Source organism: Talpa europaea, assembly GCF_964194135.1.
Source record: "Talpa europaea genome assembly, chromosome: 15".
NCBI lineage: Eukaryota > Metazoa > Chordata > Mammalia > Eulipotyphla > Talpidae > Talpa > Talpa europaea.
Genome location: NC_140083.1, coordinates 3560045 through 3577189, shown reverse-complemented (window position 1 = coordinate 3577189; position 17145 = coordinate 3560045). Strand labels below are relative to the sequence as shown.

General features: G+C 45.6%; 1 protein-coding gene across 2 annotated transcripts in view; it reads left to right on the top strand.

The window, feature by feature from the left end:
• The window catches only part of EP300 (EP300 lysine acetyltransferase), a gene marked incomplete at both ends in the record, with an annotated part of 64616 nt that extends 50599 nt beyond the window's left edge, over positions 1 to 14017 (top strand). For both annotated transcript variants that reach the window (XM_084254545.1, XM_084254544.1), the window contains 11 exons: positions 355 to 411; positions 1490 to 1567; positions 2293 to 2360; positions 2791 to 2944; positions 3065 to 3211; positions 3829 to 3942; positions 4616 to 4781; positions 6162 to 6326; positions 7310 to 7471; positions 11290 to 11571; positions 11807 to 14017. In XM_084254545.1, coding sequence (XP_084110671.1) covers positions 355 to 411; positions 1490 to 1567; positions 2293 to 2360; positions 2791 to 2944; positions 3065 to 3211; positions 3829 to 3942; positions 4616 to 4781; positions 6162 to 6326; positions 7310 to 7471; positions 11290 to 11571; positions 11807 to 14017 — 3604 coding nt within the window. The remainder of the gene's footprint in view (positions 1 to 354; positions 412 to 1489; positions 1568 to 2292; positions 2361 to 2790; positions 2945 to 3064; positions 3212 to 3828; positions 3943 to 4615; positions 4782 to 6161; positions 6327 to 7309; positions 7472 to 11289; positions 11572 to 11806) is intronic.
• Positions 14018 to 17145: the final 3128 nt, after the last annotated feature.

Here is a 17145-nt window from a genome sequence, read left to right as displayed (position 1 = left end):
ACATAAAACTATTAAAAGTTACAATATCTGGCACTAAATGTAGGCAGAATTTCAAAAGAAAAAGAAAAAACTTGTGTTTCTAGTTCTGTCTAGGTTCATGAGTTCTCTGTCTCCTATAAGGGAAAATAGATTTATTGTAAATAGTCCTTTCCAAAAATGCAAGCCTTACTTTGCATAAATGTGTATTTTGTGTGAGCTAAAAATGTACATATTTAATGTGTCCTCGGTATATTCTTAGGAGATATAGATAATCCACTTAGTGTTAAGAGATTTGTTCTTCTGTGTTAGAACAATAATCAGATTGCTCATCTTCCTATGCCACTTTTTCTGATTGTGTCCCTCTTTTCTCCTTAGTACAATAAATAAAGAACAATTTTCCAAGAGAAAAAATGACACACTGGATCCTGAACTGTAAGTAGTTCCCCTATAGTCAGTACACTGTTGCTTTTCCTTTTTCCTTCCATTCTGTTGGTTTGCACAGCCAATGAGATGATTCTGTATTTTTAGGCTAAATAAACTTACATAATATGCATCTGACAGAGACAGCAGATACGTGGGAGTCTATGTCACAGCACTCATTTACATGTCACTAAATTGACCTGGTATTTTGGTGATCTTAGACCCAAGTGAAGCACCAAGCTACCTCTGCATCATGCCAAGTACTCCATTCCCATCCTCTGCATTTTCACACAGTTCACAATCCCCTAGTCTGCAGTGAGACCTTTCAGAACACCGAAATATTACTAGTATTCATACCAGGTGCTAGTATTCCTAGAGTGGATAGACTGGTGGCAGGCTCAGTTGAAAGTTAAAGTAGCTGTGATCATTTACTTGTTACTGCTTTTTCAATCACTTTTTTTTTTTTTTTTAATTCCAAAGCAGGCTTATTTAGTAAAGATTATAATCTGCATAAAAATTCACCGGTTTTAAACACACCAATTCTATGGGGATTGTTTTTTTTTTTTGCTCCAACATTTTGAAAAATGCATCTTTGTTTTCCTCCAGAAAGGAAAGTTTCAGGCAGGAAGGCATTTTCTTGAGAGTCACATTTTTACTTTATTTTGGTTATAGTATTAGGGTCAGTATTCAAAGCTTCTCTTCTCACTTTTTTTTTTTTTTTAAGATTTATTTATGCACACAAGAACTGGGGTACAAGCCAGAGATGCAGGGGGTGAGAGGATTCAGCCGAGACAGAGTGGGGAGCAAAACAGGCGGATCTACTGAAATACACTGCTGAGGGGAGCAGCAGGGGGACAGGAGAGGTCTGCTGCGCCTTGTGGGTCAGCTCACTGGCCGGGGATCGAAGGGAGTCACACTAAATTGTTGCATTTAATGACTGAACTAAATTGTCACACTAAAAACCTTTTAAAAACCAAAAACATTTTAAATTATTATTTCAGTTTATTATCCTTGGCTAGCTTGAATTGTCAGAAATTGGAAAATAGTGGATTCTTTATTTGTTCTTGATATTCTGACTTTGCGTTTCCAGGTTTGTTGAATGTACAGAATGTGGAAGAAAGATGCATCAGATATGTGTCCTCCATCACGAGATGATCTGGCCAAATGGGTGAGACTTAAAATCACTATTATTATTAGGAATTTTTCTTCATCTTGACTATTAGTGAATTTTTTACTTCTGTGCAGCAATAGAACTTCTAAATTTGTCTATAAAAATTGTTCTTTGTGTTTGGAAAAGATCATACAATTCAGTTTTAAAACATTAAGTAACCTAGAATCCCAAAATATGTGTGCATTTTTTTTAATGCATGTGCAAATATTCTAGTTTAAAGTTTTTTGTGATCATTATACATCAAAAGTATACTTTTAAGATTACTGAATGGGGATAACAAGAAATATCTGGTGCCTGGAAAGTAGCGGGGAGGTATTAAATTTGCTGTATTTTGAGTCTTACTTACGCTGCATTAAAAAAAATTGAGACGGTACAGGGTGAAGGTGCCAAGGGGACACCGGTTCATAACTCTGAGAAACCATCATGCGGTAAATGGTGGCCCCGCTGGCCCTGCTTAGGGTTTGATTCCCCCATCGTGGGGGGTGGGGGGGGCGGCAAGGCCTGGCATTAAGTCACGTGGCTCTTATCACTCGAATGGCAGGGTCGCACACAAGTGTTGATACAAGACTCCAGCGTACAGGCCCCTTGTGCACGCTCTGAAAATTTCTCGTGTGCTTACCCAGACTGCACATCTTTGATTGAAGACTTGGATAGCCAGAATGAATCTTTGTCCATGAAGACACTTAATCTGAGTCTCTCCCCCTCTCACCCCCCCCCATTAGATTTATCTGTGATGGCTGTCTAAAGAAAACTGCACGAACTCGGAAAGAAAATAAGTTTTCTGCTAAAAGTAAGTTTCATTCTTGTACAGGTAGATCTTGGCAAAACTTCACTGATGATCAGTTTAGAATAAACTATACAAGAATAATTTTAGCATATTTAGCCAAAGTAAAATACAAATAATTTTCTATAAACTACTTGGAAGTTGAACTGGAATGTACTTTTGGGTGTGAAGTTCATTATCTAAGGAAACCAAGGATCTGATCAAGATTTGTAAAATACAGGAATTTTTTTTTCTGGTTTCTTTTGTGTATTTAAGGCACTTATTGGGGGCAAAGGTAAAGGTTCTTTGAAGTGTTAGCTAGATTGCTGACTTTTTTTTAAAATCCCCCAGTTATTACTGTTTATATTGAAAAACATAAATGAGATTTGATGTTGAACCTTAAATCTAATAGTAATAAATTTGATTCCTACTGAACTTGTAAGTTTTACTTTTCTAGGGTTGCCATCTACCAGACTTGGCACATTTCTGGAGAATCGAGTTAATGACTTTCTGAAACGACAGAGTAATAACCATGAGTCTGGGGAGGTCACTGTTCGAGTCGTTCATGCTTCTGACAAAACTGTGGAAGTCAAACCAGGCATGAAAGCAAGGTATCCAGTCATTTCCCCTTTCTTCTCCTGTGGAGCCACAGTTGCTCAGACCGAGTTACCGTTGATGATTCTCATCTGAATGAGACATTGTGTTTTTTCCCTCCAATCTGAATTGTGTAGGTTTGTAGATAGTGGAGAGATGGCAGAATCCTTTCCATATCGAACCAAGGCCCTCTTTGCCTTTGAAGAGATCGATGGTGTTGATTTATGCTTCTTTGGAATGCATGTTCAAGAATATGGCTCCGACTGCCCTCCACCCAACCAGAGGTAAGACTTATTGTGGTTGGTGTTCCGTTTGCATGGGAGTTTGCAGTTGTAATAGGTGAAAAAGCATCATGAGCACAAAGGTATTTGATGTGCTTGGTGTAGAAATGCAAATTCTCTGGTTAAGTATTTAAGTAAAACAAAGTATTTCCCTATTAGCACTCTTCCTTGTTCACAATATGGGGAAGAACAGCAATCTCAAATTGGAAATGGAAAATAAACTCACTGCTTTTCAGAAATGGGTAAAAGTGTCGATTGTGTGAAGTACTTTGCTGGGAGGTATATAGAAGGGACTGTCATTCATAGTACAGGATATGATTTAGAATTTGTTTCCAAATAATAGGAAAGACCAGAATAAGAAAGTTGCTGGAATACATTTGGATCCATCAATATTGCATGACATAATTCTGTGTCAGGCATTGCTAGGTACTGAGACTAGAATACAGCCCCATTAGCTCAATGAACCCCCCTAAAGGGTTCACCGTTTACTTACCCAATATGCCACTGTGTAGTGAGCATTGCTCTGAAGTGAGCAAAGAGCATAAATGAGAGAATGGTTTTTAGCCAGGAATGTATGAGTTTACCATGTGACCTTTCTTTTCCCTCCTTGCTTGATACAGGAGAGTGTACATATCATATCTCGATAGTGTTCATTTCTTCCGTCCTAAGGGCTTGAGGACTGCAGTCTATCATGAAATTCTAATTGGATATTTGGAGTATGTCAAGAAGTTGGGGTAAGCAAATAGATAACATGCTGTTTCTGTTTGTTTTAAAAAAAATTTTTAAATTTATTTATTTATGCAAGCACTGGGTACATACAGTCAGAAGCGCGGGAGGGTGAGAGAATTCGCCAGAGCCGAGAGCAGAACAGGCAGAATGATGAAGTACACTGCTAAGGGGAGCAGCAGGCAGCAGGAGAGATCTGCGCACCCTGTGGGACCCTCGCCTGGCGGCCAGGGATCAAACTGGTGCTGCAGAGGCTACGGGCAGCTTCGCAGTCCAGCGCTCAACCACTGTGCCACCAGGGAGGCCCTGTTTTTGTTTTTGTTTTTGTTTTTTGTTTTTTAAGATTTATATTATTTATGCATACAAGAGCTGGGGTACAGGCCAGAGATGCAGGGGGTCGGGTCGGGAGTGAGAGGATTCACCAGAGACAGAGTGAGGAACAGAACAGGCAGATTGAAACACACTGCTGAGGGGAGCAGTGGGCGAGTCAGGAGGGGTCTGTTGCGCCGTGTGGGTAGCTCCCTGGCCAGGGATCAAACTCATGATGCAGTGATTGTGGATAGCTTTATAGGTTGCATCTTACTCCTTGCACCACCTGGGAGGCCCTCAAGTGAAGCATTCTTTCTAGAATGGATGGCCTTTCGCCATTCATTTAAACAGTCCTTCTCTTTGTGTTGTTAGATATACAACCGGTCATATTTGGGCTTGTCCCCCAAGTGAGGGAGACGACTATATCTTCCATTGCCATCCTCCTGACCAGAAGATACCCAAGCCCAAACGCCTGCAGGAGTGGTACAAGAAGATGCTGGACAAGGCTGCCTCAGAGAGGATTGTCCATGATTATAAGGTAAGAAGAGATGGGGGGCTAGAATTGGAACAGAATTAACCCCCTAACTGTTCTATTCAAAAAATGCTTTCTTCCCTTTCAGTATGAATTTTTTCAAAGTAAGAAAAATTAGGCTTTTAAAGTCATAGATCAACCAATCCCTGATTTAAAAAAATGTGTCAAAAAAAATTTTTTTTTTTTTTACATTTATTTATGCCTACAAGACCTGGGGGGATATAGGCCAGAGGTGTGGGGTCAGGGGAAAGGGAGAGGATTCACCAGAGACAGGGGAACAGAATAGGCCAACTGACTGAAATACACTACTGAGGGGAGCAGTGGTTGAAACAGGAGATGTCTGCTGCGCCATGTGGGTAGCTCCCTGGACAGCTGGGGATTGAACTCGTGCTACAGAAGCTGCAGATAGCTTCACAGTGCTGTGCTTAACCCCTTGCACCACCAGGGAGGCCTGAAAAAAAAAATCCCCCCCCCAATGTATCCTTAATAGCCATTGAACATAGGGTATCTCATAAGAATTTTACCTACTAAATTTCATGTTTATTTTTGTTCATGGAAAGAAGAAAACTCAACTGAAAATTTTCCCAGGCAGCAAAGCAAGTCAATTTATGACCATACCATTAGCAGTATTTCTTATTTGGGTGAATTGTACATAATTCTCAGTGGGGGATGCTGAGATCCCAAGGATGGGTGCATCGGCAGGTGTGCCCAACCTCCAACCTCTGTCACCAGGCATGATGGCAGTCATGGGCCAAATGCTGGTGCCCCTAATGCTGGGCCTAGTGGGTTAATTCTCAGCTTGGTTATGAATAGGCAGATAATCCACCTGATCCTCATGGATCGAGAAGAGAGAAAACCAGAAGCAATGCCTTCAAGCCAGGCAGGTCGCTTCACTATTGATGACAGTGTCTCCCCAGGCCTGGGGATTAGTATAAAATCCCTGCCACCTTTCAGAAAATGTTTTTGTTTCATTTTGTTTTGTTTTAATATATTTAAAGGGCAGGTTTATTAGGGATAGGGACAGAAGAGTAAAAGACACTTGTATAGACACCAGTGGGCAGAAAGAGCTGCCCTGAAAGGAACATGTTTGCTAAAAGAGACCTGCATGGTCGCAGGCGTGCAGCCCTGAGGAGAGCTGCCTGTGCTGAGGGAGGTCAGTAAGGAGAAGCCCCAGCATGGGACAGGTCATGGACAGGCAGGAAAGTGCTGCCCTGCAGAAGGGAGAGAGTTAGTGAAAAGTAGCACCTGCACAGGCACAGGTAGGCAGAGGGAGTGCTGCCCCAAGCCAGAAACTGCACAAATACAGTGTTCTATGAATGCCACTTCTGTAAATGCTTTTATTTTTTTTAATTAGAATTTCCTATTTGAATATGGATGTTTTCACAGGATATTTTTAAACAAGCTACTGAAGATCGATTAACAAGTGCAAAGGAATTGCCTTACTTTGAGGGTGATTTCTGGCCCAATGTTCTGGAAGAGAGCATTAAGGAACTGGAACAGGAGGAGGAAGAGAGAAAGCGAGAGGAAAACACCAGCAATGAGAGCACAGATGTAAGAGCTTTGCATTTTCCTTTCATTTTCTACCCTGATTGTTACATATAATCAAGAAGTGAGCTGAAACTTTGAACTTGATCTTAAAACATTTATCTGTGAAGAGCTCTTAAGTTGGACCAAAAATTGTGGCTTAGATAAGTCAGTGGTTCTGCTGTGGTGATTTCAAACCTTGTTAGTGCTAGACCCCTCTTGAAAGGGGACCTTGGGCTTTAAGTAACGGGGACCATTTACTGAGACAAAACAAAACACAGAAAAATAGAGAATTACCTACCTATAGCAGGGGTGTCAAATTCTACTTTTGTAGAGGTTCAAAATATGAATATTTTGATCTTCTAGGAGGTCATAATATTATCTCCAGACTTAAACCGTTCTTAACCACAGTTTGGTTAACCAGGCTTAGCCAGAATCTATCAGTCTGCCACTCAGAACTTGGCTTTGTAGGGGAATCATCTAGAATTGTCTTTATTAAGTAAGACTTACTGAAGTTACTCTTAAATATCCTATTTAAAAACTCTGTCTAGCCTTATTTGAATTTATCGAATTTTTTTCAAGATTTTGGGGGTTATTTTACTAGTAGGATCTTAAAATTCTAGAATGTGAATGGAGTAAACTGAAGCCAAGGTCTCTTGCACGCCACTTGCGTGCAGTCTTCACTCTCCCGCATAGCCACTACTCTTTGTTCCTTATCCTCAAATTTGGGGTAGAGTGGGCCCATCTGAGGGTCTCTGGTCATACAGACAAGGCTGCCCTTGTTCTCACAAAGGGGCTTAGTGCAGGGATTCTTCACCCCAGAAGATAGTGTAAAACCTCAGCCAACAGTTTACCGTAAATGATAGCTTTGAAGATCAAGGGCGGGTAAGTGAAGAGAGCAGTTAGTGAAAGTCCTCTAGTTTCAAAAGAGAGTCTTTTAACCATTAGTATTGCTTCCAAATTACTTACAAAGCTTAACACTTTCTTGTCCCCGTTGTGCTAACCTGCAGGTGACAAAGGGAGATAGCAAAAATGCTAAGAAGAAGAATAACAAGAAAACCAGTAAAAACAAGAGCAGCCTCAGTAGGGGCAACAAGAAGAAGCCAGGCATGCCCAACGTCTCCAACGACCTCTCACAGAAACTGTATGCCACCATGGAGAAGCACAAGGAGGTGAGGTGGCACCTCGCTTGGGGCAGGGTAGTTCTTCTCACACTGCCCACTGGTGTTGGCATTTGGGAGACAGGCATCAAACTGTCTGAAATTGAGGAGGAAGAAATCAATTCAGTGATAAGAAGGTGGTAAGAGCAGGAAATGTTAAGGTTGGCCTGTGCCATAAATCTAGATGATGTGGAGTTGTCTTACAATGTTAAAGTACTAGTTTGTGTAGTCCTGCTGTTTGTATCTGTTCATTTGTTGTTATAAATCAAATTCCTTAGAACTCTCTTGGACATTCTGGTTTGTCTGCAGTGACTTTGGTTTTTTTTGTTTTTGTTTTTTTAAAGATTTATTTATTTTGTTTGTTTGTTTATACAAGCACTGGGTACAGACAGAAGCGCGGGAGGGTAAGAGAATTCACCAGAGCCAGAGCGGGGAGCAGAGCAGGCAGAAGGATCGAAGTACACTGCTGAGGGGAGCAGCGGGCAGCAGGAGAGGTCTGCGCGCCATGTGGGACCCTCCTCCGGTGGCTGGGGAGCAGCCGGGGATCAAACCGATGCTGCAGAGGCTGCGGGCAGCTTCGCAACCCAGCGCTCAACCGCTGCGCCACCTGAGAGGCCCCGGCAGTGCACTTTGAAAAAGACAAATGAAAATACTGATTGTCTTCCTAAAGTGAATTGGGAGAAAAGTTGATACGTATGCACTTGTCAGCCCTTTTCAGAGAAGTTTAAATTTTGAAATACTTCATTATCTAAATTGCTTGTTTGTTGGAGGTAGTTAGGGAATATAACTGGGTGTGTTGGGGTTTTTATTTCCTTCAGACATCATTGTAAGATGAGGAATCTTGAAGGGTATCTTATGTAATTAAGTTTTATTTAATTTCAGTTTGACTCTATAGACATAAACTTACAGAAAGTAGCTATTGTATCGGGAAGAAATGAAGGCTTAGTTTTAGGTATGGAATTTACAGCTAAATGGATTAAGTCTCCCTGGGAGAGAAATAGTTAATCAGAACTCTTCTCTACAGTTAGTTACTATAGTTATGCCTATCTGTAAACATGTTCAAATTATCTTTTCCATTCCTTTTTTATTTTTTTTTTATTTTAAAGATTCATTTGTTTATGCATATAAGAACTGAGGTACAGGCCAGAGGTGTGGAGGGTTAAAGGATTCACCAGAGACAGAGTGGAGAAAAGAACAGGCAGACTGAAATACACTGCTGAGGGGAGCAGCGGGCGAGTCAGAAGAGGTCTGCTGCACCATGTGGGATGCTCCTGGCCGGGGATTGAACTTGCGCTGCAGTGGCTGCAGATAGCTTCATAGGTTGTGTCTTAACCCCATGTGCCACCAGGGAGGCCCCATTCTTTTTTTGTTTAAGCTTGAAGAACCTTATAAGGTCAGCGAGATAACCTAATACCAATCACCTCAACCATGCTAGTGAAATGGAAGGTTCCAGAGTTCTCTGTGTGTCTTATTTAAGAGTTAACTAGCTTCTTCGAGCAATATTTTAACTTTTTTCTAGCATGAAAGACCAATTGGGAAATGTCCTTTGAATATATTTTAATAGGTTGATGTAAATTGAGGATGCATTCTATGGCTTTGTTTATTATGAAGAAGAGATGGCTAGTCACCTCTTAGGAATTAGGATCTAAGGCACACAGATCCAAGATGCCTCTTGGCGGTTCTTACTGGAGAGTGGGCTGCAGTGAAGGGGCAGTTGCTGGTGGTTCTCTTTGCCTTTTTGACTGGGTTGTTACCGGCATTTCCCACTTGTTAGAGTAAGTACTTCCCAGTGCATCACCTTTTCCAAATGCTCTTTCTTGCTTTATTTCTTTGAGCCAGAATCTTAAATCCAGTATTACAAAGTTGATAACTTTTTTTTTTAACATTTATTTATTTATTTATCCAAGCACTGGGTATAGTCAGAAGCGCGGGAGGGTGAGAGAATTCACCAGAGCCAGAGCCGGGAGCAGAGCATGCAGAAGGACCGAGGCACACTGCTGAGGGGAGCAGCGGGTGGCAGGAGAGGTCTGTGCGTCATGTGGGACCCTCTTCCGGTGACCTGGGAGCAGCTGGGGATCGAACCGGCGCTGCAGAGGCCGCAGGCAGCTTCACAACCCAGCGCTCAACCGCGCGCCACCAGGGGAGGCCCAGAGTTGAAAACTTTTAATTAACTTTCCATGTTTTATGTGTGACACTATTCAGTGTGTACTCTCTCCTCCTATGTGCCTTTTCTAGAAGCCTGTCTTAACTTAAAAGACACTTGTTTTATGCAAACATTGCTGCCCAGTTACATTGCAGATATCGTTGCCAGTTTCACAGACTTTCAATCTTAATATAGTTAGTGACACGCAGTGTCTCACATGCTCCTGCTCTCCTGAAAGTGCCTTTTTTTATTTTTTTAAGATTTATTTTATTTATTTATGCATACAAGAACTGGGGTACAGGCCAGAGATATGCGGGGGGTGAGAAGATTCACCAGAGACAGAGTGGGGAACAGAACAGGTAGACTGACTGAAACACACTGCTGAGGGGAGCAGTGGGTGAGTCAGGAGAAGTCTGCTGTGCTGTGTGGATTGCTCCCTGGCCAGGGATCGAACTCATGCTGCAGGGGCTACAGACAGCTTTGTAGTGCTGAGACTTTAACCCCTGTGCCACCAGGGAGGCCCCATTTTATATTTTAATGATAAAGCTGTATAGTTTATGTACTGATTTCAAATACATAAATACCAGGGCTTCTTGCATGCTTTACACTGATACAGGAATTCATGGTTGTAAGTTTTCAAACAACAGAATGGACAAAAATTTGCTGTTTACACAGCAAGGACTTAGGAAGTTTTGTTTCTATCCTCCTTCCATACCAACTCCCCACTCCCCCAAACTTATAGAGAAGTTGCATAGAGTCCCCCTCTCGCAGCCTTTCAGATTCACCAGTTGTGAATATCTTGCCACATTTTCTTTATCTCTAATTCAGCACACGCCTTCTGAGAAAGAAGTCATCCTTTGCATAACACTGTGGTTTCACACGCAGAAGATAGGACCCAGAGCCACTGCCTATTGGCTGGTCCTCGTGTACCGGTCAGGGTTTTTGCATTGTGTCTCTCAGTTCCCAGCCTTGTTACTTTTGTGATGTAGCCGTTTAGTTGAAGAGTCCAAGGCTGTTGTTGATAAGTTTCCCTGAGGTTAGATCCATAAAATGATGGACCGCGTCTTTGTGTGGGGACTTTGTGGCAGAAGTCCACTGTGCATGTGCTGTACCTCACCGAGGCCAGTCTTGTTTTGAAGGACTTATTAGATGGGGTAGGGTGAAGGGAAAAAAAGGTTGTGTCTCCCATTGTAGCCAATCCCAAAGAAAAGACCAGAGTTACGCGAAGCAGGAAAGTTCTGTCTTTTTTTTTTTTTTTTTAATAGAGGCATGCTTTATTTATTTGTTTGCTGGTTTGTTTGTTTGTTTTGTTTATACATGCACTGGGTACAGTCAGAAGCGCGGGAGGGTGAGAGAATTCACCAGAGCCAGAGCGGGGAGCAGAGCAGGCAGAAGGACCGAAGTATACTGCTGAGGGGAGCAGCGGGCGGCAGGAGAGGTCTGCGCGCCATGTGGGACCCTCCTCTGGTGGCCGGGGAGCAGCCGGGGATTGAACTGGCGCCGCAGAGGCCGCAGGCAGCTTCGCAACCCAGCGCTCAACCGCTGCGCCACCGGGGAGGCCCGGAAAGTTCTGTCTTAACCTTACGGCCTGGTAGTGAAACAACTCGAGTATTCACAGTATCCTGCCCAGCTCTGGAGCACCACTGGGACTCCAGCTCCAGAGTCTACAAGACTGTCTGTTTTGCAGGTCTTCTTTGTGATTCGTCTCATCGCCAGCCCTACTGCCAACTCCCTGCCTCCCATCATTGATCCTGACCCCCTCATCCCCTGCGACCTGATGGATGGGCGGGATGCCTTTCTCACCCTCGCAAGGGACAAGCACCTGGAGTTTTCTTCACTTCGGAGAGCCCAGTGGTCCACCATGTGCATGCTGGTGGAGTTGCACACCCAGAGCCAGGACCGCTTCGTCTACACCTGCAATGAGTGCAAGCACCACGTGGAGACGCGCTGGCACTGCACTGTCTGCGAGGTAGCCACCGGGGTGGGGAGGCAAGGTGGGGAGGGGGCTGGTCCAATTACCTGAACGGCCATGCAAATAGACGTGTCAGACCTATGAGCCCTTCCTGGGCTCCAGTGCTCCTGGTGAGGAGCAGGATTAGGTGGGAGGGGCCTGGCCCCGTATTTGAGTGCTGGAGCTAAAGAGGCTAATTTAGTCTTGGGAAGTTGACTTACACTTGTGCTTTTCTCTCCCCTCCCTTCCCCAGGATTATGATTTGTGTATCACCTGCTATAACACTAAAAACCATGAACACAAAATGGAAAAACTGGGTCTCGGTTTGGATGATGAAAGTAACAACCAGCAGGCGGCGGCCACCCAGAGCCCAGGAGACTCGCGCCGCCTGAGCATCCAGCGCTGCATCCAGTCTCTGGTCCATGCCTGCCAGTGCCGAAATGCCAACTGCTCCCTGCCTTCCTGCCAGAAGATGAAGCGGGTTGTGCAGCATACTAAGGGGTGCAAGCGGAAAACCAATGGAGGGTGCCCCATCTGCAAGCAGCTCATTGCTCTCTGCTGCTACCATGCCAAGCACTGCCAGGAGAACAAGTGCCCTGTGCCATTCTGTCTCAACATCAAGCAAAAGCTCCGGCAGCAGCAGCTCCAGCACCGGCTCCAGCAGGCCCAGATGCTTCGTAGGAGGATGGCCAGCATGCAGCGGACTGGTGTGGTGGGGCAGCAGCAGGGCTTGCCCTCCCCAACTCCTGCCACTCCAACCACGCCGACAGGCCAACAGCCAACCACCCCCCAGACACCCCAGCCTCAGCCTCCTTCTCAGCCCCAGCCCACCCCTCCCAACAGCATGCCACCCTACATGCCCAGGACTCAAGGTCCCGGCCCTGTGTCCCAGGGTAAGGCTGCAGGCCAGGTGACCCCTCCAACTCCCCCTCAGACTGCTCAGCAACCCCTTCCTGGGCCCCCACCTGCAGCAGTGGAAATGGCGATGCAGATTCAGAGGGCAGCTGAGACACAGCGCCAGATGGCCCATGTGCAAATTTTTCAAAGGCCAATCCAGCACCAGATGCCCCAGATGACTCCAATGACCCCCATGGGTATGAACCCACCCCCCATGGCCAGAGGTCCCAGTGGACATTTGGAGCCAGGGATGGGGCCTACAGGGATGCAACAACAGCCACCATGGGCCCAAGGAGGAATGCCTCAGCCCCAGCAACTACCATCTGGGATGCCAAGGCCAGCCATGATGTCAGTGGCCCAGCATGGTCAGCCCTTGAACATGGCTCCCCAACCTGGATTGGGCCAGGTAGGTGTGAGCCCTCTCAAACCAGGCACTGTGTCTCAACAAGCCTTACAAAACCTTTTGCGGACTCTCAGGTCTCCTAGCTCTCCCCTACAGCAGCAACAGGTGCTTAGTATCCTTCACGCCAACCCCCAGCTGTTGGCTGCATTCATCAAGCAGCGGGCTGCCAAATATGCCAACTCTAACCCACCCCTCCCTGGGCAACCTGGTATGCCCCCAGGCCAGCCTGGGCTACAGCCACCTGCCATGCCAGTTCAACAGGGCGTCCACTCCAGTCCAGCCATGCAGAACATCAATCCCATGCAAGCGGGTGTCCAGAGGGCTGGCTTGCCCCAGCAGCAACCACAGCAACAACTCCAGCCACCCATGGGAGGGATGAGCCCCCAAGCGCAGCAAATGAACATGAATCACAACACCATGCCTTCACAGTTCCGAGACATCCTGAGGCGACAGCAGCTCATGCAACAGCAGCAGCAACAGGGAGCAGGGCCAGGAATTGGTCCCGGAATGGCCAACCATAACCAGTTCCAGCAGCCCCAGGGAGTTGGCTACCCGCCTCCACCACCACAGCAGCAGCAGCAGCAGCAGCAGCAGCGGATGCAGCATCACATGCAACAGATGCAACAAGGGAACATGGGACAGATGGGCCAGCTCCCGCAGGCCTTGGGGGCAGAACCAGGAGCCAGTTTGCAGGCCTATCAGCAGCGACTCCTTCAACCACAGATGGGGTCCCCTGCTCAGCCCAACCCTATGAGTCCCCAGCAGCATATGCTCCCAAATCAGGCCCAGTCCCCACACCTACAAGGCCAGCAGATCCCTTCTTCTCTTTCCAATCAAGTGCGTTCTCCTCAACCCGTCCCCTCTCCACGGCCACAGTCCCAGCCCCCCCACTCCAGCCCTTCCCCGAGGATGCAACCTCAGCCTTCACCGCACCACGTTTCCCCACAGACCAGTTCCCCACATCCTGGACTGGTAGCTGCCCAAGCCAACCCCATGGAACAAGGACATTTTGCCAGCCCAGACCAGAATTCGATGCTTTCTCAGCTCGCTAGCAATCCAGGCATGGCAAACCTCCATGGTGCAAGTGCCACAGACCTGGGACTCAGCACCGATAACTCAGACTTGAATGCAAACCTCTCACAGAGTACACTAGACATACACTAGAGACACCTTGTAGTATTTTGGGAGCAAAAAAATTATTTTCTCTTAACAAGAACTTTTTGTACTGAAAACAATTTTTTTGAATCTTTCTTACCCTAAAAGACAATTTTCCTTGGAACACATAAGAACTTTGCAGTTGCTGTTTGTGGTTTAAAGCAGACATGCAAAATGAACCTGAGGGATAATAGAATACAAAGAATATATTTTTGTTATGGCTGGTTCCCACCAGCCTTTTTTTCTCCCTTGTGTGTGTGGTTCAAGTGTGCACTGGTAGGAGGCTGAGGTCTGTGAGCCAACCAAATGCACCTGCCTTGCACCTCTAATAGGTTTTATTATTTTTTTTAAATTAATGAAAATATGTAATATTAATAGTTATTATTTACTGGTGCAGATGGTTGACATTTTTCCCTATTTTCCTCACTTTATGTAAGAGTTAAAAAAGAACATTTCTAAAACCAGAGGACAAAAGGGGTTAATGTTACTTTAAAATTACATTCTATATATATATATATAAATATATATAAATATATATTAAAATACCAGTTTTTTTCTCTGGGTACAAAGATGTTCTTTTAAAAATGTAAGAAAAATTCCTGTTCCCCTCCAGGCTTACTTTTGTGTTCTAGAAAATTTTCTATTCCTTAAGTCAGCGTTAAAACTTCAAGTATTAAAATAATTTGTACATCTGGCAAGAAAATGAGTTTTTCAAAATATACAGGGGCAGCTGCCAAATTGATGTATTATATATTGCAGTTCTGTTTCTGCGAAGAAGTTTCTTTCGTTATTTTTACATCTAACAAGAAAAAAATGAAAAAAAAACAATAATAATTCTGCTGAAGTAATTTTAAAATGCAACAAGTCTTCGAGGATACTTTTTGCTTGTTTGCATCTTCCTTGATGTGCTCTCACGCAAATACACACTTTCTGTAAAACTTGAAGAAGAAGCTGGCCGTGTAAATCATGCTATTAAAGTTGATTACTTATAAATATGAACTTTGGATCACTGTATAGACTGTTAAATTTGATTTCTTATTACCTATTGTTAAATAAACTGTGTGAGACAGACACGTGGATTTTGTTTCACTTGTTGGCGTCACGTCTTTGTCTTAGAAGGCATCAGTTAATACACCTGTTGTGTAGGATTCAGGACAGAAAAGCACTAGTGAGCAGCCTCCCTAACTTTATCAGGTAAGTTTACAAATCGATTGTGATCACTTTCCCAAAATTCAGGGGAAGCCACAAGTACCAACTGCATGTCAATTCAATTTGGTCGTAGCTTTTAACAACTTGATATGAGACCTCATGACCTGCTGGTGGCCCTCACTTCACAGGTGAGAATGAATACAGAGGAGTGACACCTGCCTGGGATACAGGTTGTGCTCGGGAAACCAGCACTTTCCTGGGCGTTTTTCGCTACCTGCCAACCAGGAGGTCAGCTGGGCGCATCAAGTATGTAGAGAAAAGCTGGAGCTCTGAGGAGACAAGGCCCAGTAATGTGCCAGGTGTGAAGAGAATGGAGCACTTGCTGGCCTTCGGACTGGCCCTGACTCTGAACAAGCGTTAACCACGGGAAGAAGACAGCGGCTTTCATGTGGCTTTCATGTTCCTGGTTTTTGTCAGCGCTTCACAGTAACAGTCCACTGAGGGCTTTAAGAAAATCCTCTTGAAGTAGCTACATTTACAAGCCTACTCTGTCCCAACAAAGATTGCCCATTAATGTGAAGTGAACCTGCGTACACCTTACAGAGAGCCCGCCTAGAAAATGTGTCCACTTCCAGCTGTCTCAGGTCAGTGGAGTAACAGGTGAGCTGAGCGGCCAGGCAGTGCACAGAGGACAAGATGCAGCCCTCCCCTAAGCCGGCCAGCTTCAAGTCTAGAGGAGAGGGGATGTCAGCAAAGAGCAAGAGGTAATGGGTATAGTCATGCGCCCCCCCCCGGTGGCCTAGGGGTTAAGGCTCAGCACCCTTTCACACCCTTTCACAGCTATGGCCTGTTCTGTCTCTGGCCAGGAGCAGACCCACATGGTGCAGCAGACCATGCCTGTCTCCCCATTGCTCCCCTCAGCACTGCATTTCAGTGGATCCACCTGTTCTGCTCCCTGCCCTCTCTGGAGAATCTTCTCATCCCCACCTCTGGCCTACACCCCAGTTCTACTCAATAAATAAAAAGTGATACAGTCATGAGGCAGATGGAATAAGGGAGAAGCTTTGGTGGGAACTGAGAAAGTTCCTGGAAAAATTGTATTTTTTGGGCCTCCCCGGTGGCGCAGCGGTTGAGCGCTGGGTTGCGAAGCTGCCTGCGGACTCTGCGGCGCCGGTTCGATCCCCGGCTGCTCCCCGGCCACCAGAGGAGGGTCCCACAGGGCGCGCAGACCTCTCCTGCCGCCCGCTGCTCCCCTCAGCAGTGTGCTTCGGTCCTTCTGCCTGTTCTGCTCCCCGCTCTGGCTCTGGTGAATTCTCTCACCCTCCCGCGCTTCTGACTGTACCCAGTGCATGTATAAATGAAAAACGAACGAACAAATAAATAAAATAAAAAAAAATTGTATTTTTTTTTAAAGATTTATTTATACAAGAACTGGGGTGAAAGGACAGGCAGACTGACTGAAATAAGCTGCTGAGGGGAGTAGCAGGCGAGACAGGAGAGGTCTGCACCATGTGGGCATCTCCATGGCCGGCCGGGATCGAACCTGCACTGCAGAGGCTCGAACAGCTTCATAGCGCTGCGCTCAACCCGCTGCGCCACCAGGGAGACCCGAAAAATTGTATTTTAAACTATGAGAGGGGATGGGGTTGGGAACTGGAAAAGGTGGAGAGGAGTGAAGAGGTGCCGCACCCAGGAGGCTGAAGAACCAGATTCTGTTTGGAAAAACATTTTTAAGATTTTATTTATGGGGCCTCCCCGGTGGCGCAGCGGTTGAGCGCTGGGTTGCGAAGCTGCCCGCGGCCTCGGCGGCGCCGGTTCGATCCCCGGCTGCTCCCCGGCCACCGGAGGAGGGTCCCGCATGGCGCGCAGACCTCTCCTGCCGCCCGCTGCTCCCCTCAGCAGTGGACTTCGGTCCATCTGCCTGTTCTGCTCCCCGCTCTGGCTCTGGTGAATTCTCTCACCCTCCCGCGCTTCTGACTGTACCCAGT